The 23,647-nt window shown below is 36.1% G+C and overlaps 1 protein-coding gene and 1 long non-coding RNA gene across 2 annotated transcripts; both read right to left on the minus strand.

The window, feature by feature from the left end:
* Nucleotides 1–219: 219 nt before the first annotated feature.
* Nucleotides 220–6,670, minus strand: LOC107767938 (mitochondrial adenine nucleotide transporter ADNT1). Its single transcript, XM_075217835.1, has 8 exons — nucleotides 6,236–6,670; nucleotides 4,589–4,637; nucleotides 4,121–4,284; nucleotides 3,962–3,999; nucleotides 2,269–2,381; nucleotides 2,036–2,149; nucleotides 1,254–1,601; nucleotides 220–600 (listed from the first exon to the last, which is right to left on the minus strand). Exons 1-8 carry the CDS (start codon nucleotides 6,391–6,393, stop codon nucleotides 517–519), a joined length of 1,068 nt encoding a protein of 355 aa, XP_075073936.1. The 5' UTR covers nucleotides 6,394–6,670; the 3' UTR covers nucleotides 220–516.
* Nucleotides 6,671–22,658: 15,988 nt separating this feature from the next.
* On the minus strand, nucleotides 22,659–23,407 carry LOC142182586 (uncharacterized). Its single transcript, XR_012711399.1, has 3 exons — nucleotides 23,239–23,407; nucleotides 23,059–23,138; nucleotides 22,659–22,877 (listed from the first exon to the last, which is right to left on the minus strand). It is a non-coding gene; the product is annotated as an uncharacterized LOC142182586 (long non-coding RNA).
* Between the last annotated feature and the right edge of the window lie 240 nt (nucleotides 23,408–23,647).

The following is a 23,647-nucleotide window of genomic DNA, read 5'->3' on the forward strand; positions in this document are numbered from 1 at the left end:
AGACTATATACATCATAAGTCATAACCAATTCTTTTGCGTCACATTAAACAACGTACCAATAAATGGCATGTTTATTGAAGAGACTAATATTATAGCATTAGCAGATGATGCTAGTGAGTACCCTTCTTACCTAAACTATTCAAACTTTACCCAAAGAAAAACAGAAATAGTTGAGAACTGACAAAGACTAGAAAGCTTTGGTTGCATAGAGACCAGGATTAACAAAAGGCACCAGCGATGAGCTTTCATTCACTCACTATAGCAAGGTATTCAAATTATTCATTACACTATTCTTGATAATTTGCTTATTGGCAACAAACATCAGATAAGCAACAAGCAGATAACCTAAGGGGAATTATCAACACAACTAGAAGATCCTAAATTTTCCGCCACAAGCTAGAACAGAAGCATTAATGCTCTGTTTAAATGGTGTAACCTGCCACATTATTAATCACTCTATCTATCCTTGCCTACAAAATTATCATATGCAGGGAACAAATTGGAGCTTGTCTTCATCAGTCAGATATCCTGATCTCAACTCCCAATAGTTCCTTCACTTGCTCATATGTCACAAAAGCAATAGCTATTGAAGGGACAACCTGAACAAATAATGAACAGTTAGGAATGATCCTGAAATATATTATAAAAGGGAACTATAATAGTAGATAAGTTAAAGCTATTATTAGTCTAAAAAGATTCAGGTATTAAGAAGATAGTTCCATGCTTTACAAGAAGCACGGCAATACTGCCAACAAGTAGTAGAGAAAGTATTAAAGCTTGTGATGTGTACTTTTAATTATGCACGGACCAACTATTTCACAACTCAAATGGAGGTTTTGACACTGCAGATATCTCCTCCAGGAATACCATTAAATATAATGTTGGCTGTCCAATTGGTCCCAAGTAGAAACACACAGTTTATTTAAGAATTATTATGGGAGAAAAAAAGAAGCTGAAATTTGATTACCGCCAATATAATGAGAGTGTCAGATATTGGAGACCAACAACTAACCTTTATCAATTAAGGATATGTAATGTAGGGGTTTTTTATGAGTAAAAGATGACATCATCTACTCGGTCGAGCATTGTAACGAAAAAATAATGTCTCACCAAGAGCAAAAGTTTCCTATATAAGCAAAATTGCAACAAAAAGGAAGCCAATTCTATGTGCCTAAAGAAGAGAAACTAATAAAATTCAACCAAAGTCTCAATGAAGAAAAAAAAAGGTACAAGGTATGGAAACAAGACTAACCTTCACTGAATTGGGCACCAAACCCTTATACAAGGCCCTGAAGCCCTCATACTTAACAGTTTTCCTGAAAGTATCAATCATGCCAGAATATTCAAGGGGAGCCTTGCTCCTCCCATCACCAGTAAGGATGGATGAAGCATCTTTCCAACCCACCATCTGCATCCTTCTGCGTACAACGTCAAGAGGGTAAGCAACAGTTTGCCCCACAGTCCCTGCCACAGCCCCACATGCCAGCCTTGTTACAACACCAAGCTCAGCAGAATCATCAACGAGACCAAGTGGTTTTGTTTTGACCAACCAGTCTTTTAGTGATTCATAGACTGCAAAGTTAAGTCCCACATATGGAATCTGCAAACACCAATTAAATTATGAACTTTCACAAGAATCAGAAGAACACTCTATTCGTGTTGCATGTTCTTTCCTCTTCCTTTTTTGTCACACTTCTGCGAGAAGGCATTTTTAAACTTCTGCCGGGAGTATTTTGGATTACAGTACTATTTTGGCTAATTAACTGGTGGATAAAGTTCGTAACACCTCTAAAAGACAATTAACAATTCATTTTCTTCTTCTCAACAAGCTTTGAAGCATCATTGTTTTGGATTGAAACTGTGCAACTAAATATATAAATAGCATTAGAGTATGCTTATTTATAATTGCAAGTATTTTCAACCTCATAAACAACTTTACATTTGGAGATTCATTCCATGAAGATGGTTTGAGCATGGTTAACAATTTAGTAGGAAACTTGCAATCACTTATAAATTCAGGAAAGCAAGACTTACGACTCCTATCACGGAAGGAAGCCATCCTTTATACAAAGCACGTGGACCTTCCTCACGAAGTATGGTGGATAGGGCATGGACCATTCCTCTGTACTGATAAGGAGACTTCTCTGTCTGCAGAGCAGGAAAGAGGATTTTCAAGAAAGGAGTATCAGCAGAGCGCTACATAGTCATAGCACGGTATGCAGAACATCAGAACAGGCAATATTTCTTCCAAAGAACTCATAAATTACCTGCACAGTGATTCTGCCCCGCACCATGTCCATTGGGTAAGTTGCAGACATGGCAATTATGCCAGCACAAGCTCCAGCTCCAAGACGTAGTATGGGAGTGTGCTGAGCGTTCTCTGTGGAAAAAGGAAGATGTCAGTCCAATTGATGCAAAATTCTTGGGATAGCTTTCTGTTCCTTTTTCATTTATTCTAAATACTAGCATGGTATGACTTCATATGTGCACAAAAGACCCAGCAAAACCATCAGATAATCTTCATTTACTTACACATTAGAAAGAACTTTATCAGATGATCTTTTGCCTACCAAGTCAAATGAGCATGGTAGGTGCAGAATACTCTAGCAAGTAAATGCTCACAAATATGGGGCTTGAAAATGTCTTTTGACCTTTGGCAATCAATCAGGCCGCTTGCCTAGTAGGACTTACACTTCACGGCTACTAGAAAATCCAGTAGTGAACACAGGCAGCACATGGAGGCAAAACTGAATTGCATTGAAGGAGAAAAGCTCTAATCTTTAAAACCTTATTTGGCAACTGAAGTTATGGATAGATCAGGATGAGGATGCATATACTCTAACCTAAATCCAGATTTGCCTTGAAATATGAATTTTGTCAGGTTTATTTTTTGCTGACTCAGCTGATGTTTTGACTTGATTTAACGTCTTGAACTGTATGTGTTGTGGGTTAACATTGCTTACTCTGAATTAAAATGGTCGAATGAGATTAATATAAGGCCTGTTGCAAAGATAAACTATATTGATAAGCTGAAGCACTAGAAAATAGTAGGATCCTGGAAAAGAAATAAGCTCACGCAAATAAATTGGAGAGCAAGCATTTATGATCGGGCATAACCAATATTTACTTCCTCTTTTCTTATCTTAATAATTCTATCTTCTTTTAAATGGATGATTCCTGACAAGCATAACTGAAAGAAAAGTTTCTTCCAAAAGGGTCATCCACTATAAGGAAAAGAAAATATTGGCGAGTATATAGCCATTACCCAGCTTTGGCCCCTCAATCCAGGGTGCTGGAAGGGTTGAACTAGGTACAGACCCAACCTCCGGCTCATTTTGCACGAAGTGGCTGCTTGCAACTAGAACCCGAATTTGCGCACTAGAACAGATTGAGCTTTTATCTCCCACCAGGCCATGGTCCTTTTTAGACAAAATAATAAGCAGACATAGCAACAAGGAGAAGGAGAGTACAGAACTACAGATATATCCCATTGCTAAATAAAACATAGCATCTGTAACGACCAACGTATAAGAGTATTCTTTTCATGACTAACAACCAAACATACATTAGCAGGAAATGAACTTGGACTAGAAGTAGCGTGAAAGGAGAAAAACAGAACTTAACAAAAACATGTACGAGCCCAAACTTAAGTAACGTTTCATCCAGTAGGAAAAGACTGCTTAAAGTTTTATAGAGATAGTAGGAAAAGAACTGTGTTTAAAGTTTTTTACATATCCGAAGAAGACTGTGTTTAAAGTTTTTTACATATCCGAAGAAGACTGTGCTTAAAGTTTTACACAGGTAGTGGGAAAAGAACGATGCTAAAAGTTTTATAGATATCTGTTTCATACACGGAATCTCATAGCTCATCTACAAAGAAATCATTGGAGGATGCCCCAATGGTAAAACCAAAAAAAATACACATGAGAACTAAACAACCCAAAAGAAAGATAGACATACCATTGCCAGTTTGTTGCTGGTAAAGATATAGTATACCCCTGTTACAATATCAATGAAGAAGTCAATAGAGGGAATAGATACCAGATATTTGATTTTAAGGGTAACCTGAGAAACAAGTCTGAGTTACAAAAATTGCATAGTGATCGGATATGACCATACTTGGAGGCTTGCTCATAGCTGAAGAACTTGACTGCTGAGTTTGGGACGATACGTGCACAATTGGTGCCATTGCCCTTGAACAGTCCTTTGAACCCCTCAGTTCTCCAGATATATTTTAAGCCTGAAATGGTCCCATTGTATTTTATGCTATGTGGATTTTGAACCTGCACATCAGAAAGCATCCTGTTAAAATTAGGAGACTAGTTGAAAAAACCCCTTAAATGCAATGATAAATGTACCTGAGATACAAAAGATTAGACTCTTTCAAAGAAAATCCATGTTTGGAAAAAAGGTTTAACCATCCTAACCTTCAAAAGGAACAGAATTTGATCCAGTAATTACAAATTAAAGTATGGTCACAGTGCTCATTCAAATAAGTAAAGAATGTTCAAAGTTAGTTTATATTTTTCCTCTTTCAGTAAAACCATTGAATAGAGCAGAAACTGAAAGCATGAAACTACACTTCACCTGGAGCAATATCTTTAGCCGTTCCAGTGGGGCAACAGCAGTTCGGGACCTGCAGGATAAGGAGAGTACTAGTAAGTGCAGAATCAAGTCAAAGTTCAGGGAAAATAGAATATGTTCAAGCACTCATATATCACATGGATGATGGAACTCAATGTAGCAATATCCAGCACAAATAAGATTTTGCTAGATACTATGCGGCGGGCCTTCTTGAAGGTAGGGGTAAGGTTTGTGTACATACTATCCTCCCCAGACCCCACTTGTGGGATTATACTATGTCTATTATTGTTGTTACTATGCGGGGGGACAACCTAGTCAGATATCTCAAACTTTGAGATTATGCTTCCGGTGAAGGAGTCAGCCTTTTATAAAGAGGTTTGGATTCACAAGTTTTGAAAGATTATGCATGTTGAAGGCAAATTAATACAGAAGTATAAGTAAAATGGACCTTTGTTCCATCTTTGTTCGTCTCGAAAACTGACTTATTTTCTTCAATTCAAAACTTCCTTCATGCAATTCAAACTAGCAGAAGTTATTACTACTTCTGCGCCAATTTATATGGAAATCTTACTTTGGACATCCCAAAATATTTTGTCTTACAAAAATAATATATTCGCTTATAAAACTTTCATGTTCATAGAATTCAAGCACATTTAGCAAAACCATTTACACTTTGAAGTAATGTTTCATCCATAAAACTAAAATAACATTATAACATGTAAAATGATGTCACGTCAAATGGATGGAGAGGATATTACTTCATAAGTATCACATAAACTTGATGTGATGCCTTTAAACTAACTACTCCCCGTTTTTAAATTTCAAACTAGTATCTTAACACATCTCTCTAGTCTCTCCAACTCAAAACAATAATCTATCCAGAAATTCGCTCGTACTCTCCATACAGGTCTATGAGATCCATAATTTTATTCGTTAAAGAGTTGGCAGTCACCATTGAGGGGGGATTTTAGGATTTAAACTCTATGGGTTCAATCTCTAAATCTTTTAGCATTGAACTTATTATATTTCTCAAATTATGGGTTCATATCTACTATTTATTGCAAGTTAATAAATTTTTACACATAAATTATGCTCCACGACGAAAATACTGTTCAAATGAACCCGGTATTATAAGGCTAGATAGGCCCCTGTTATCACTCCCAGGAAGTAGAAACCACACAGTTCAGTCATCCGAGTTAAGAAGCATATACACACTACAATCTCATCAAAGTCTCTGTTTGAGATAAGTGTCAAAACATCAATGACATGCTGGAACACTCAAGACTCTTTCACACATGTCCGTCAAAAAAATAAAACAAAATTTTCAATACTACACTCGCCAAATCATGTGATCAAGTGGCGAATAACAGTCATGAATACCTCATATACTGATGGAACACTGATCAGATTAGCAAATCTTAAAAACCAAAATTATAAATACGGATAAAAGCATAAACTTCGATCAAGCGAGCTTGAAATTGAGTCCATCAAATTCATGCATTCTAACTTTCTAACAAACTTTATTTATGACGTGAACTAATGTTAAAATAACATTCCATAAATCACAATAACGAAATTACTCCAAATTTAAGACAAAATGCTTAGGAAGTTTCTGGAGTATGTTCAACATTCAGTGATGGATAAACTTACAGGCCACCGGCGACACCTCCGGCGACGAGTGATTTACAGATACTGATAACGGCATGGCTTGTAGGCCTAATCTCTTGTCTCGCTAGCTTCGCCTCTTCAGCGAGATTCACAATTTTCTCCACCGCTGATTCGCTCGCCTTCACATCCTCAGAAGCCATATAAGATCGAGATCCGCCTAGTTTTTAGCTTTCAACCTTAACCTGAATCAATGATATACTCAAGATTCAAATTTATTGAAAACCGCAAATTTAATGGTCACAGTGTACTGAGACGAGGTTCTTTTTGGCGGCGGCTACGGCAATAAGCAGAGATCGATGGAAATGAGGCACGAAAAGTGAACGTGCAAAATCTGACTTTTATTCGACTGCTTTAATTAGTTAATGTAATTCGTTCATTTCTTTCTTCTTTTTTTCTTTCTCAAAAATACTAATTTTTTAAATAAAGAATGCACTTCCCTTATGCCTCCTTCATAATTTTATTCCTAACTTCGTGAACTGCTAGAGTACGTTGTACTTCCGATTTATCGATTCGATTTTGACCCTTATGGATAATTACTTATCGATTATCGATTTGCACATGTGTTTATCGTTATCATTTCAATAAGGTTTTGATTTTTACGATTTTGATTTATCGATTTTTGGGGCTTATCGACTCGGTTATCGATTACACCAATAAGAAAATTTGTGGGATTTCACGGAAAGTATATCGCTATAAACACGCCTAACTAATATGGACAAAAAGAAGCTAAAATAAGACGAACACCGTTTATAACATAAAAATTGTGTCAACAAGCACATGCAATGAAACTAAAGTAAGGGATCAAATGTATGTCACCAACACTCCAACGGTATAAAAAAAATACATCATCACTATCAAACCTCCTTTTTTCCTATACCTCCGGAAGGGTGTAAGGGAGTTTTTCCAATTAAAGGACAATCGAAACGGGATTTATTTATTAAGAGATTCAAAGTCGCCACTTGGGACAAATAACAGTACAAATAAGGGGGGGCAAGAATCTCTGGCAAGGGTTTTTGCAGGGTTGTAATCCAGACATCGTCTTGTGACTCAAATCCTTCTATCCTTTATTTTGTCTAGTTCCTTTAGTCGTATTATCTCACTTAGTGTTTTCTAGGTTTGTAACCCCAGTCTAGTTTGTCTGTTTTATTGTCCAAACCCTTTCACCATCTCTCTAATGCAAGTTTTTTATACCCCTTAAACTTTATCATTGTTGAACAAATAATTCAACAAATGAAGAAGGCTTAAACTGAATCATAGTCCCAATACGAATGTTTTCCTTAGTTTGTTTAATTGTGTTGTTTGTACTTGGCATGTTTTGAAGGTTGGAATGACGAAGGCATTTTGTTCTGCTATCTAAACACTTTATCCTTTGTTACCCCTTTTGAGCTAGAGCTGTCACACCTCCTTTTTTCCTACACCCCCGGAAGGGTGTAAGGGAGTTTTTCCAATTAAAGGACAATCGAAACGGGATTTATTTATTAAGAGATTCAAAGTCGCCACTTGGGAGATTTATGGTGTCCCAAGTCACCAGTTGAATCCCGAATCGAGAAAAATATGACTCTGTTTAACAGTCCACGAACCAGAAATTCGGGTAAGGAATTCTGTTAACTCGGGAGAAGGTGTTAGGCATTCTCGAGTTCCGTGGTTCTAGCACGGTCGCTTAACTATTATATTCGGCTTAATTATCTTATTTTTAACAATTATGAACCTATGTGCAAATTTTAGTTTTAACCGATGTTATTCATTTTTTAGAGAGAATTGCAACGTTATTAAAATACGTCTCGAACCACATCACATAAATGCACCCGTGATTTTTGACATATTTTTAACATCGTTGAGATTTGGATTTGGGTCACATAAATGCGTACCCGAGTTTAGGGAAATCAGTTATTAAAATAACGTACCTAAAAATGACTACACGTTTGCAATTTGCGGGGGCCATGATTTAATTAAACTTTATCATTGTTGATCTAATGCAAATAATCCGAAGGGACAGGATTTCAACTTCCGCAGGTATCACTGCTTCAGTTCCATATACTAACAAGTAAGGAGTTGCACCTACTGAAGTACGGACAGTAGTGCGATAACCCAACAACGCAAATGGTAATTTTTCATGCCATTGCCTGGAACCTTCTACCATTTTCCGAAGTATCTTCTTTATGTTTTTGTTGGCTGCCTTGACTGCTCCATTTGCCTTGGGACGATATAAGGTGGAATTGCGGTGTGTAATCTTAAACTGTTGACATACCTCTTTCATCAAATTGCTATTAAGATTAGCACCATTATCCGTGATGATCACCTTTGGGATTCCAAACTGACAAATGATATTTGAATGAACAAAATCGACCACTATTTTCTTGGTTACAAACTTGAAAGTTTTGGCCTCAACCCATTTGGTGAAATAATCAATGGCTACTAGAATGAATTTATGCCCATTGGACACTTCTGGCTCAATTGGTCCAATGATATCCATGCCCCAAGCAACGAAGGGTCATGGTGACGACATCGTGTGCAACTCCGATGGTGGAGAATGTCATGGTCATTAGAGTTGGTATCCACATCTGATAGGTTTCTACTTTGTAGTTTTCTTGTTAAGAATCATCTCTTTCCTTTGTCCTTTACTCTGTTCCTTTTGTCTTGCTTACTTCTTCTTCCTGAGTCGGTTTGGTCAAAATAAGTGAAAAATGACTTCAAAATTTGCCACCAGCTTTCCAATTGCACAAAACGGGATCTGGCCAGTACATCAGTGTCATAAGTCAGGAAAGAACAACAAGCACACTGAGTTGGTAGCAATCAACATGCTTTGGGGTCCATGAGAAATACAAAGGTTTGGTATATTTCAATTCACGAACAGTGCAACAGATAAAAGATGTTAGGTGAACGGGTCAAAGGTATTCTCTGTGATAAGGTCAACAAAGAAAGTGTTTAACCAGTGACAAGCGAGGTCTTCCAAGCAGAAATCAAAGTTATCGTGACAAGTGAGGGAACAATAGACCTCAACGCCAGGGCTAGTGGTTTAAGTTAAGAAAAACAACATGCGCGATGAGTGGGTGGCAATTGTCGTGCTTTGGAATTCATGAGAAACACAAAGGTGCGGCACACGTCAACACAAGAGCACAATGCAACAAGATGGAGGGTGATAGGTGAACTAATCAAAGGTATTTTTGGTGAAACACAAAGGTTGGTAAATGTCAGTTCATGAGCAATGCAACAGATAAAGGGAATTGCGTCTAAACGGGGAAGGAGTATTTTCTGTGATAAAGATGACAGAGAAAGTGGATAGTACATAAGCAAGCAAGGTCCTCGAGTGGAAATCAGTTACCATGGGAGGTGAAGGAGCAATCTCCCTCAAAGTCAAGAATGCCACAACGAACCACCACGTTTTAAACTGACGAAATTTTCTTTGATTTGAAATAGGGGCAAAATGGCATTTGTTTCAGGAAATCATCCGTAGGGAGAGTAAGTACTAGGCAAATTTGATCGCAGAATTCTCAGGACCCTCCTGAAAAATGGGACTTAGTTTAAATTTCAAAACAATCATGAGTAGCATAATTTAGCACAAATGTATTCCCAGAGGAATATAAGTTGGCCTGCATATTTAAAACATGATTCAATTAGGAGTTTTCAGGACCCTCCTGAATAATGAGACCTAGTTTTAAAGATTTCCATTGAATCACAAGATGTAGCATAAAACTCTGTCATAAGGTAGTATAATTCAATCATAAAAGTGTCGTTTTAAGGACAAGACTTTATTTTGATTTTTAGGACCTTCCTAGATAATAGGATGTAGTTTAAAACCCTCTTAGATAACAGGACTTAGCGGAAGTAATACCTTTAGAAGATACAACTTAGATCTATAATTGTCAGTTCTCAGGACCCTCCTGGAAAATGGGACTTAGTTTAAAAATTCAAAATAATCATGAGTAGCAGAATTGGGCATAAATGCACCATAGAGGATCATAAGTGGAGCTCCGAAGTTTGAATGTTTTACACTTTGGACATTACCCCATGAGAACAAAGATTCTGACTTCTCTTCTTTCCCCGACTGGTGGTCACGATTTTCTGCTTCCTCAACCTTTCCCCCAAGAAGAAACACCATTTTCCCACCCTTTTCCCCAATTTAGTCGGAAATTCTCAAGACCCTCCTGGAAAATGGGACCTAGTTTAAAAATCGAAACAATCGTGAAAAGCAAGATCTAGCATAGGAGTACCCCAAAGGAATATAAGTTGATTTCAAAGTTTGCATGTTTTAGATAGGATTCAATTAGGAATTTTCAGGCCCCTCCTGAATAATGGGACCTAGCTTTGAGAGTTTCCGTTAAATAACAAGATTTAGCAGGATTCATACCTTTAAAAGATATAGCTTAGATTTAAAATTGTCGTTTAGTTAAGGGTTGTCAGGACCCCCTGGATAATGGGACCTAGCTTTCAAATTCTTAGTAATATTTGGGACTATGATTCAGTTTAACACTCACAGATGCGTCCAGCTACCAAACTGGGGCAGAAAATTTTCTTTCATTTTGTCTATTTTGTTGAAGTCAGGTGCCCATCTGAAGAACAGGGAAGACAATTAAAGTTGCAAGGGAGAGCAAGACAACACAAATTTTAAGGGAAGCAGTTTTCGAAGCAAGACAACACAAGTTTTAAGGGAAGTAGTTTTCGAAGCAAGACAACACAAGTTTTAAGGGAAGTCGTTTTCGAAGGAGGACAACACAAGTTTAAGGGAAGCAGTTTCAAAGGAAGATAATTCAAGTTTCAAAGAAAGATAATTCAAGTTTCGAAGGAAGATAAATCAAGTTTCAAAGGAAAATGGTTCAAGAGGCAAGGGAAAACAATGTCAATAGAAGACAGTTTTTAAGTTATTGAAGTCGGGAGCCCACCCGGAGAACGGAGGCGTTATCTTTTTTAAGTTGTTGAAGTCGGGAGCCCGCCCGGAGAATGGAGGCGTTACCTTTTTAAGTTTAGAAGTCAGGAACCCACCCGGAGAACGGAGGCGTACCTTTTTAAGTCAAGAAGTCAGTAACCCATCCGGAGAGCGGAGGGATACAACAATAATCAAGAGGGATACAACAATAACCAAGAGGAATACAACAAAAAATCAGAGGAATAAATTCAAGTTTTGAAGTCAGGAGCCCGCCTGGATAGCAAAGGAATAAATTCAAGTTCAGAAATCAGAAGGAAGGCAACAATGGTCAAAAGAAGAAAGTTCAAGTTTCGAAGGAAAAACAATTCGAATTTCACAAAAAGGGAAAAAGCAGTTCGAGTTCAGCAATCAGGCATTCACCTGAGGAAGAGAAGACTACAAGTCAAGTCAGAAACAAAGAAACATCAGAGGAAATACAAGTCAACAAGGCAACAAGAATCACAGGACCAAGTTTGAGAATAAATCTTTGTAATTCATAGACCGTAGCTTAGTGTAGCTTCTTTATTTTTTATCATGGTGTAATAAGGAGGTCAGTAAGTAGTAGCAACAACAACAATAGTAACAGTAAAACCACAGCTTCATGGTAGTCCCAGCTACATAAATTTCCCGAACTACATTGACCTGATTCCTTTTCAGCCAAGGATATGTAGGAAACCTTTAAAGTAGAGGTTCAGTCAAATCTTTCAAAAATGCTTCACACGGAGTACTCAAACGGGCAAAAATCGCTCATGTCCGCTCACTTGGTCTTTGCACGAAAACTCTTCGTGTTTACGAGCAAAGAGGGGCAGCTGTGAGCACGTGATTTTTGCCTCGCACGAACTACTCCTAAAAATTCAAAATAAAATAAATCTTTCTTTTTGTGTGCAATTTTGTGAATTTTCGTAATATTTTCTGTAATTGTTTGCCTTTGTGTGTGCATGTTCGTTGGTTAAATTAATGAAAAATACAAAAATATGTTGCATGTGCATTTAGGATTTAATTTGACTTTCTTTTGAATTAATCAATAATTAGGTGTTTTGCAAAAGTAAAAATTCAAAAAAAAATAATATATTCTTTGCATTTTAGTAATTAATGTTGAATTTTATGTTGTAATTAATATTTTTAAGATAAGTTGGTCAAAATTAAATTTGGGTTTGTATTTTTATTAGGAGGAAAATTGAAAAGAAAAGAAAATAAAAGAGAATGAAATAAGAATTGGACCAGTTTTAATTAAATTCTCAGGCCCAAAACCAGTCCAAACCCGGTCCACCACCAGTTTAGCCAACGACGTCGTTTCAGAGCTGATAAGTCTCAACCGCCGATCTCATTAGATCGAACGGTTCAGTCCATCTCCAACATCGATTAAACGACGTTGTTTTATGTTTGTTGATTTGAACCATTCGTTTCATTCGATCAAACGGTCCAGTATTATCCTCGCAACCCAACCCATCCACCCCACTAACCGACCGGCCAGTGACTCCACTCAGATAAGTTCTTTTTCCTATCTCCAACAGTCATCCAAATTCGGATTTTCTTCTTTATTCTTAATTCCCCAAATCATTGCATTTTCATTGCTGTTAATTTTTTCAAGTTTAGCCTTGTTTCAACAAATAAGAAGGAATTTCAAAGCTAACAGTCCACGAACCAGAAATTCGGGTAAGGAATTCTGTTAACTCGGGAGAAGGTGTTAGGCATTCCCGAGTTCCGTGGTTCTAGCACGGTCGCTTAACTATTATATTCGGCTTAATTATCTGATTTTTAACAATTATGAACCTATGTGTAAATTTTAGTTTTAACCGATATTATTCATTTTTTTGAGAGAATTGCAACGTTATTAAAATACGTCTCGAACCACGTCACATAAATGCACCCGTAATTTTTGACATATTTTTAACATCGTTCAGATTTGGGTCACATAAATGCGCACCCGAGTTTAGGGAAATCAGTTATTAAAATAACGCGCCTAAAAATGACTACACGTTTGCAATTTGCGGGGGCCATGAAACTTTAATTAAACGGCACGCCTCGAATTCTAAGGATCAATACAGAATTAAAATAAGAAACGCGCAATTGTGTTTTTTGTTTGGCATGACACACCTCAAATTCATTAAAGCTTAAGGGTTTCTAAACTAATTTATGAGGGCTATAATTTATTTATGTTATTCAATAAGGCGCATCCCAACTAGTTAACAATCTAACATAATTAACACTAAAAAATTCAAAGGACCTTTTATGTCAAATTTAGACTCACGTTACAAGAACAAATAATTAAAAAACTCAATCCCCTTTCAAATTGGGCCCAAAAGGGAGCCCACTTACTTGTTGTGTATACTACTGAATCAGAGATTTTTGGTGGCTTAAATCGCATTACATATGAGGCTCAACACTACAAATAGAGGCAGCTGTAGCGCTGGGACCCATGGTCGAGCCCCTGCGAGAACCCAAAGCTGCACACACACTCATTAGAATTAAACACTGATCCTATAGAGCTTACATAATAACAAGAACTGTTATTGCCTATTTCTCAATGATTTTTAAGGTTTTTGGGGTCCAAGCTGAGCCCAATCTAACGATGGAGAAGGAAATGTTATATGGAACCTAGATCGAATCCCCCCCTCGCGATTTCATATTAATTCAACTATAGAGGTTGCAACCCAAACTTATTGTTCTAATTCAAGATGATATTCAATTAATACCAACAACCCCGTATTTCGTATTTGAATTCTGATCACCCAAAAAGAGCAATTAGAAGCCGATTTGTTAACCTACTCTAGATCCAAAATTATTCTAAACTATCATGACCATATCACTTAAAATGACTACTGGGCCCAAAGAAGCCCAAACGAAACTCATATTGAATTTCCAGTAACAACAAATAACCTCACAGCTTCAACCAATTCTTATTCACCCAGGGTATCCTAGCTTCATGGTGGCCTTAAAAATATATGAATTATACTTGTTGGAATATCCATGTAAAGAAACAATCAAACTTTAAAAATTTATGAGACAAAATCAAGTTTCATTCAAGATCTGATTGAACTCTAAGATGTTTATGTTTGCAGAATAGCAGGTTTGTATGAGAAAGACCAAAATATTATGTTATATCTTACCTCTATTGTAGGCAGATTTCTAGAGCAATTAAAGAGTGATAAAAAGCTAAACTAAAACTACTATAATATGAGTTGGACCAAATTAGCCAATGTACAACTTATGGCTACAAATACTTTCAACAACAAACCAAACAACCTCATTCATGAAATCAGTAGCCACCATACTCAGTTATGCATGCCAAAGATCAAAAGTGTGTACCAGGAAATGGAAAGATACAAATTATGGAGAATCAGCAGTAGCAGTAGCAAATATCAACAACAATAACAACAACAAACACAGCCCAGACTTAGTAAATGAACCCAAGAGATTAACCCCAAAAGACCAATGGATCAGTAGTTTCAACAGTTTTATCAGAAATTAACCAAAAGATTTCGATGGACCAGTACTTTTCTTATTGATCCTTTGGGAAGTTTTGATCTTAGAATGTCTAAACTCTCACTCTCACAAATGTCTATATCTCAGTGTTTCTCCCCCCCCCCTTATTCTCTAAATGTATCACATTTTAAAGACCAATGTTAAACCCTTTTTATTCAATTTTTTTTTTTTCACTTTTCAGCTTGTTTATTCCCTCCCATGTGCACCCCTTTAAACTTTTATCATTAGCCCATGTTGTCTCTGATTTTCCCACCTCTAAAGGTATTTAAAAGGGTGTCAGCCTTACTGTCATCTTCAATTTTTTTAACCTACCCTATGTTCTTCTCTGAATTCTCATCTCTAAAGGTACTTAAGGGCTGTTACTTCCCACTGCTGATCCTTCTTTTCAATTTTTAATTAAACCTCTAAAGGTGTTGACAAACTGTCATGTCCACTACCAATCCCTTTTTTTCTTAATTAACTCCAACTAACCACATTACCCTTATGAGGACTATTTACATGTTAAGGTTTCAAAATAGATCCAAAAGAGATGTAGAGATTTTGAAAATGAACTGAACCTGAGTCAAACATACAAACATTTATAGAATCATGTAAACCAAAATTCAAACAGAAATTGCAAACAAATTATCGTATTTAACTAAGCAGTAACTTGATATGCAATGTTCACATTTGTTGTTCTCAGCAAATTAAGACACAAACGGACTGAAACTTCATATAATAAAAGGACAAGAACATGATAAGATTGTGAATTTCAGCCTATGGGAAAGGGATGAGGAGGAAGATACATAAAAGAAAAATATTGAAAAACACAGAAACACTTACCAGAATCGAACCCTTTATTCCGCTCCAAAGATCTTCCTACTCTTTTGGTTGAGACGGGCTCTAATCATATGTTTTTGTTCGATTGAAAACACACGATTACAACCTATTTCAACCTAAAAATTGTGAGCACGTGATTTTTGCCTTACTAAAAACTACTCCAAAATAAATCAAAAATAAAATAAATTTCTTTTACTGTGTAATTTCTGAATTTGCGTGGTGTTAAATATTTGTTTATGTCCGTAAATGTTTACTTTGTCATGATAAAATGAAAAATAAAATAAAATACATGTTGCATGCATATAGGATATAATTATGCATTTTAAAAGATAATTTAAATAAATAAAAAATATGCGTTATTTTAAATATCCCACTGTGTGATTAATGTTTTGACTATGTGTTAAATAATTGTTATGAAGTAATTAATATTTTTGTGTAAGGTTAAAAATTGTTTTATAATTTTTATTAGGATTTTTTATAATTTAAATAAAATTAGAAAATATATATATAAATTGTGAAAGGAAATTGGACCTGGATTTCACAGCCCAATCCAAAACAGCCTGTCCGGTCCAATTCAAAGCCAGAACCAAACGACGACGTTTGGTCACCTCTCGTCAAGGGCCGTTGGATTAAGTCCATCCAACGGCCAAGATTTCATCACCCTAACCCGAGACCTTTACCCGATCCAACACCCGGTTCAACCCGTCCCCCTAACTTAAACCAAACGACACCGTTTGGTTAAGTGAATAGATCTCAGTCGTCCATCCTGCCTAATCCAACGGTCAATATCCACCCACCATTCCCCTATATAAATCTCAAGCCCTTACCCCGGCCCCTAACTGAACACCCCTCCCCCTCCTACACTGTTCATCATCGTCCCCCAAACCCCCACTCCTAACCCTAGCCGCCCTAGGATTCCACCGCCTGAAACCCGGCGGCATCAACGCCGCCGGCCACCAACTTAACACCCCAGAACCCCCTGAACACCCTCTATTCAAATATGTTATCTGCTTGGTTCGAATCTCCCTAAAGGTTCTTGAATCTTCATTTGAAGATTCGAGCCAAGTTCAGATCTAAACCAAACAACACCTAGTCAATACCACAGCTTCCCCTAGTCATCCTGAGTATGGATCTGAAGTTAGTTTGGCTCGAATCAGTTCTGAACTTCTCGAATCTTCTTTTGAAGATTTGGACCAAACAAGAACAAACTCAGATCCGTTTCAAACTAACACCAAATGACCCCTAGGCTACCCTCACCCTTATATCATGTTTGGTTCCCTTCGAATCTGCCCGGAAATGATCGGATTTAAGATCCAAGAACCTGAAACCCTAAAAATACCAAACTTTTGGATTCCGTTCATATTAAATGAAGATTGAGGTTTAATCGACCTTAGTCGAAGTATTTTCAGTGGAAAATACTTCGACTAAGGTCAGTTTGATTTCAAACAAAAAATCCGAAATCCAAGTTGAGTTCGAGTCGGAATAAAATTGAAGATTCAAAGGTATTTTTTCTATTTATTTTGTGTATTATACATGTATTTTTGTGTTTGTTTTAGTCTGTGTAATTTTCCCATCTTTTATTATCATACTGTCTCCTACCCGTCTACCTAATTTTAAATGTGAATTGTTTCTGTTGATTGTGCTTAGTTACAATGTGTGTAATCGACTCGATTAAGTTCGTCGATTAGTTATATTACGAATTCTCATAATACTGATTGAAACAATCTGTTTCTATTATTATGTACTGTTTGTTGACAGATATTGTAGATAATCATTTTTAACTAATACTTGTCAGTTAAATCATCCTGGTTTATATGAATCTGTCAAAATAAGGGTTGTATATATGTTATTGTCTGAACATTAAAGTTTCAGGGCATTGTCAGTATTGACAATGATCCTGTGTGTGTTTGATTCTGGTTCAATGTTAAGTCCAGTCTGAATTATTATGATAATTTCAGTAATATGTTGTTAGTTCTGAATTCAGTGTAATATTGCTGTAATGTCAAGTTTGAATTCAAGTTTACAAAAGTTGGTCAAATACAATTGTATTAGGAGGTTAATAGGATTGGTTATAGCTGTAAATCAGAAGGATAATTAAGTTATACAGATTTTAGAATCTGTTTTGCAGTAGGTTCTGATTTTTTCAATAATAACATCAGGATTTCAGGGGCATTTCTGGGAATGAAACAGTAAAAAACAGGGTGTTAGTGCTAGTGTATTATAATGTAATGTTAGTGGCTATAGTTTAAGATACTAATGGGAAACAAGGGATAATGAGCTGCTGAAAAACAGGATAAATAGCACTTAGTTTTAAAATATTCAAAAGTAGTTTTAATGGAAAAATTTTCTGATTTTTAAAGGGATAAAGGGTCCATCCAGCATTAAAAGGGTGCAACCAGCCCTGTATAAATACAGGAGCTGGACAGACCTTAGAGGGGGACCTTGGAGAATTTTTAAGAGAGTTTTTAAGGAGTTTTTTTTTTCCAGAAAACTTGAATACAGTTTTCAGACAGAAGGAGAGTTTTAATCAGTTTTCAGAGGGAGGGAATCAGTTTTCAGAGGGAGGGAAATCAGTTTTCAGAAGAAGATAGTTTGAGAGATTTTAGGAGAGGAAGAAGAAACAGAAGAGGAACAAAAAGAACAGTCATACACACACAGATATACAGCAGCAGAAACAGAAAAATCAGGAAAAAAAATGGGAATTTGAAACTGAAAAGAAATTGAAATCTGAAATATTGTTCTCTTGTTGAATCTGTTCAACCTTACTTGGTTCCACTGATTCAGTTGACATCTGAAGTGTCTTTTAAAAAATAACTATACTGTGCATCTGTTTTCTTCGGATCTTATTATTGTTTAAATCTGTGGGAATACTGGTATTTGGCTGAGTTTGTTACTGCTGCTACTGCTGAAATTTACTCCTCCTACCTTCATTTTCAGGTACATGTCTTTTAAATTTTATGTTGGAAAGAAATTCAGTATGACAGATCGATGAAGATTGAAATGCAAATTTTATTTTTCTAAGTTTGTTATTATAAATTTTAATTCTCATTTCATTTTGCTTCATATAGCAGTATGCTTGACATGTTAATTATCAGTTGATCATTTTCCTTTGAAATTCATACAATTATTGTAATAACTTTACCTATTACATAATTTCATTAAGGTATAATCATGATTGAATTGGTAAGATAGGGAATATGGCATGAAGTTGGTTATTAGTTAATTCCTATGACATTGTTAGTCAGGTATAGATTATTCTGAAATATCCAGAAATCGCATGGTTAGTGCATTTCGATTATTTGGTTGTGGATTAAGGTCAGATGTTGTTAGTTGAATAAAGAGTAGTATAAAATGTTAAAAACCATATTGCTAGTTTATTCTAATACCTGATTTAGTTATGGATTGAATGGTGTGAGTTATACATTCATATATGGCGTAATAACAGGTATACATATAATCATTAAGGGATGATGAATTGATGTATCTCATTATGATGCTAAGAATATTATGAATGTTTAACGATGTTGCATGTAAGACAATATTAGTAATCGATTTGCATAATAATTCCCTTTCTTAGCAATTTGGTGCTTATCTGCCATCATAAACAATTTAATAAAAAATAATTTCGCCTATTAGATTAAAAAATAAGTACATGAGATGAGACGTATAAGAACAAATCGCGACACTTTATATCAATGGTGAATAAAAGTAGAATTTGCATTAATTAAGATAAATAAAAATTGTTCAAAAAAAAAAAATACTTCTTCCCTTCATAAATTATTTTCGTGAGTTTTCATAAGGCATTCAACCTTTGGTGCATGTATATGTTGTATTTGTGAAGGATAGTATTAATCATGTTCTTATTTTACTTTAAATTTGAATAGTCTTGGGATGAACATAATTAATACTCGGAAATTATAGTCAACGGGCAATATTTAATAAAATCGTGAATTTCTTTTAAAAGAATTTAAAAACATCCCTTGAATATGAATTTCTCAGTATTTTCATATAAAATGTGTATATACAACAAACAAATTTGTGGAAAAAGTCCCTAATATCATTACAAATATTTTTGCGCAATTAGGGATACGTTCGCGTACCCTGATTATATTTTTAAAAGCAAAATTTGGATTATGCGTATGCGCAATTTCGAGCGAATATTTAATAAAAGGATTTTTTCAAAGGCGTTAAGTTAATTTCATAAAAACCCGCGATGTGCGGTTCAATATTTAAGAAAAACAAATATTCTTGATTCAACACAATTTTGAAAAAATGATTGCTTAATATATTATCAAAAGTTATTGTGTACATGTACGCGTGACACAATTCCGCATTTCTAAATTTGTAACACGAATATACGTACGCGTAATTCGATTCAAAGAAGGGTCCTTAATCACAATAAGTAAAAGCGGTAGAAAATCACGTAACAAAAAGTATTTAATAAAAATCAAGACAATTAAGCCAATAATAAAAACAGTTAAGCGACCGTGCTAGAACCACGGAATTCGGAAATGCCTAACACCTTCTTCCGGATTAACAGAATTCCTTACTCAGGATTTCTGGTTCGCAGAATAATAAACAGAGTCATATTCTCCTCGATTCAGGGATTATAATTGGTGACTTGGGACGCCTTAAAATTCCCAGGTGGCGACTCTAAAACAAATAAACAAATCCCGTTTCGACTGTCCTTCAATTGGAGAAAACTCCCAGTAAAAAGGAGGTGCGACAAAAATCTTGAAATCTTTAATAAGCTGTATTTTTGGGGACTCAAGGTTCAACTTTTCGATCTGAAATTCGAAAGGCTCTACGGTGATTCGAGGAAAACTATCATGGGATTTGGGACGAGGGAAGCCTGGTGGTTCAGGGGTGTGATTTTTGGGTTGATTGGGTAAGCTAGAGTTTTTGACTGAATTTCGATTGAAGATTCGAGGTGTTTGGCTATGATTCGAAGAGAGGTGTTTGGATATTTGGAATGGGGAGGTTGAGGGGGATCCGTGGTGTGAAGAAGGAGGTCATTGGAACTGGCGCCGTCGGGTTTAGGGCGGTGGAGAGGGGCGGCGGCTGCTAGGGTTTGGATTTAGGTCGTCTCTGAAGAGACGAAGGAGACTGGGTAGGGGCTTTAGGAGGGGGCGGGGTGTGTTACACATATATATACAGGTTGTGGAATTGAATCCAAACCGTTGGATCAATTGAGATCAACGGCGTGGATCAATTCACTTATGTAAAACGGGGTCGTTTTGGCCGGTTGGGGGATTGAGTCGGTTAGTGGGGTGGACGGGTCGGGTTGCGAGGATAATACTGGACCGTTCGATCGAATGAAACGAATGGTTCAGATCAACAAACATGAAACGACGTCGTTTAATCGATGATGGAGATGGACTGAACCGTTCGATCTAATGAGATCGACGGTTGAGACTTATCAGCTTTGAAACGACGTCGTTGGCTAAACTGGTGGTGGACCGGGTTTGGATTGGTTTTGGGCCTAGGAATTTAATTAAAACTGGTCCAATTCCTATTTCATTCTCTTTTATTTTCTTTTCTTTTAAATTTTCTTCCTAATAAAAATACAAACCCAAATTTAATTTTGACCAACTTATCTTAAAAATATTAATTAACTCTAAGTAGTAATTATCACAAAATAACTAAACCCCAAATTAAAAGAAAACATAAAATTCAACATTAGTTACTAAAATGCAAAGAATATATTATTTTTTTGAATGTTTACTTTTGCAAAAAACCTAATTATTGATTAATTCAAAAGAATGTCAAATTAAATTCTAAATGCACATGCAACATATTTTTGTATTTTTCAATAATATAACCAACGAACATGCACACACAAATGCAAACAATTACAGAAAATATCACGAAAATTCACAAAATTGCACACAAAAAGAAAGATTTGTTTTATTTTGAATTTTTAGGAGTGGTTCGTGCGAGGCAAAAATCACGTACTCACAGCTGCCCCTCTTTGCTCGTAAACACGAAGAGTTTTCGTGCAAAGACCAAGTGAGCGGACATGAGCGATTTTTGCCCGTTTGAATACTCCGTGTGAAGCATTTTTGAAAGATTTGACCGAACCTATGCTTCAAAGGTTTCCTACATATCCTTGGCTGAAAAGGAATCAGGTCAATGTAGTTCGGGAAATTTATGTAGCTGGGACTACCATGAAGTTGTGGTTTTACTGTTACTGTTGTTGCTGTTGCTACTGCTTACTGACCTCCTTATTACACCATGATAAAAAGTAAAGAAGCTACACTAAGCTACGGTCTATGAATTACAAAGATTTATTCTTAAACTTGGTCCTGTGATTCTTGTTGACTTGTATTTCCTCTAATGTTTCTTTGTTTCTGACTTGACTTGTAGTCTTCTCTTCCTTAGGTGGATGCTTGATTGCTGAACTCGAACTGCTTTTTCCCTTCTTGTGAAATTTGAATTGTTTTTCCTTCGAAACTTGAACTTTCTTCTTTTGACCATTGTTGCCTTCCTTCTGATTTCTGGACTTGAATTTATTCCTTTGCTATCCAGGCGGGTGACCGTGAATTTATGCCTATGGGAAAGGGATGAGGAGGAAGATACATAAAAGAAAAACATTGAAAAACACAGAAACACTTACGAGAATCGAACCCTTTATTCCGCTCCATAGATCTTCCTACTAGGGCTGTGCACGGATCGAATCGGATCGGATTTAGCATATTTCGGATTCGGATTTCGGATTTCGGATTCTGAAAAGGGCAATCCGAATCCGATACGAATTAACATTGGATCGGATCGGATTTGAAACTTTGGATCGGATAAATTTTCGGATTGTCGGATCGGATTGTTAATTTTCAGAACTTCTTCGAAGTATATAAACAAATGTTGGAAATTACTTTCCAAATACAAATTGAGCAATCACTTTTCAAATACTTGTTTTAACTGTCAACTTCGAAATTAAGTACTTAACATTGTTACATGTAACTGAGTACACAACTGACTGAACTGAATGTTCAATTTACAGTACAAAATGATTTAAACTGAATGTTCAATTTACAGTACTGAATGTTCAATTTACAGTACTGAATGTTCAATTTACACTTTACAGTACACAACTGAGTACTGACTGAACTAAGTACTCATAAAAATTAATACCTGAAATTTTTCTGAAATTTAACACAACTGGACAGTAAACCAAAGTACCAAACTGAACACCCCAAAACAAAACACAATCAATTGTCTTTCAAACCAAATTTTCATAGCAAAATAAAACAAACCAAACTACTAAAGTCCCAACAGTTCTTTAAAATATTACACATAACAAAAGAGTTCCAAGTTCCATGTTTTGGGAAGCCGCAACAGTCAACACAAACCAGCAACTAGGCCAAATGTAGCTCTCAATCTCAGATTCTCAGTAGGACTGTGAGACAAGTTAAAAATCTGCAATTTCAAACAATACAAAGAGCATTTTCAGAGAAAGAGAAAGATAGCTCATGGTCCAGAAATACCTGTATAATACAAAGAGCTTGTATAATGAAATACATACAAAGATCATTTTCAGAGCAAGTGTATAATGAATCAATACAAAGATCATTTTCAGAGCAAGTGTATAATGAAATACCTGAGCTTGTAGCCTTGTACAACAAATGGAACATCACTATATGTCGACAATGCAAGGCTCTCTTCCCGTATTCATAAATTCTGTATAATAAGATAGTAACACAAGAAATTAGTTTAGAAGTAATCTAAATAAACATACAAATAAAGTATACATTAAACACAAGTAATAAGATAGGCTTACCAGCTTCAAGTTGTTCAAGATTATCTAAATCTTCTTCAATTTTAATCGAAGTTGTTGATTCATTACGAAGCCAATCTTGGACACACACAAGAGCTTGAACCAATCTAGGAGTCAATGAACTCCTAAATGGATCAAGTATGCGTCCGCCGGTGCTAAAGGCTGATTCTGAGGCAACACTATAAATCGGAATGGCTAGCACATCACGTGCCATCTCAGCAAGAGTGGGAAATCTAGGTGAGTTCAACTTCCACCACCCCAGAATGTTAAACTTTTCATGGTCTTCCTCAACATCTTCACCCAAATATTTATCTAACTCCGTTTTAGAATCAACTCCGCCACATTTCTTATGTTGCTTTAAATCTAGCATGAATTTTGAGAGCAATGATGAAGAAGATGGAGAAGATGGACC

Source organism: Nicotiana tabacum, chromosome 7, assembly GCF_000715075.1.
Source record: "Nicotiana tabacum cultivar K326 chromosome 7, ASM71507v2, whole genome shotgun sequence".
NCBI lineage: Eukaryota > Viridiplantae > Streptophyta > Magnoliopsida > Solanales > Solanaceae > Nicotiana > Nicotiana tabacum.

Excerpts from the sequence above, each read along its gene's own strand:
- LOC107767938 (XM_075217835.1), bottom strand. The coding sequence starts at position 6,393 with ATGGCTTCTGAGGATGTGAAGGCGAGCGAATCAGCGGTGGAGAAAATT. Across the intron at positions 4,285-4,588 it reads GGCTAAAGATATTGCTCCAG|GTTCAAAATCCACATAGCAT; the intron begins GTGAAGTGTAGT and ends TCTGATGTGCAG. Across the intron at positions 1,602-2,035 it reads TTCCTTCCGTGATAGGAGTC|ATTCCATATGTGGGACTTAA; the intron begins GTAAGTCTTGCT and ends TGGTGTTTGCAG.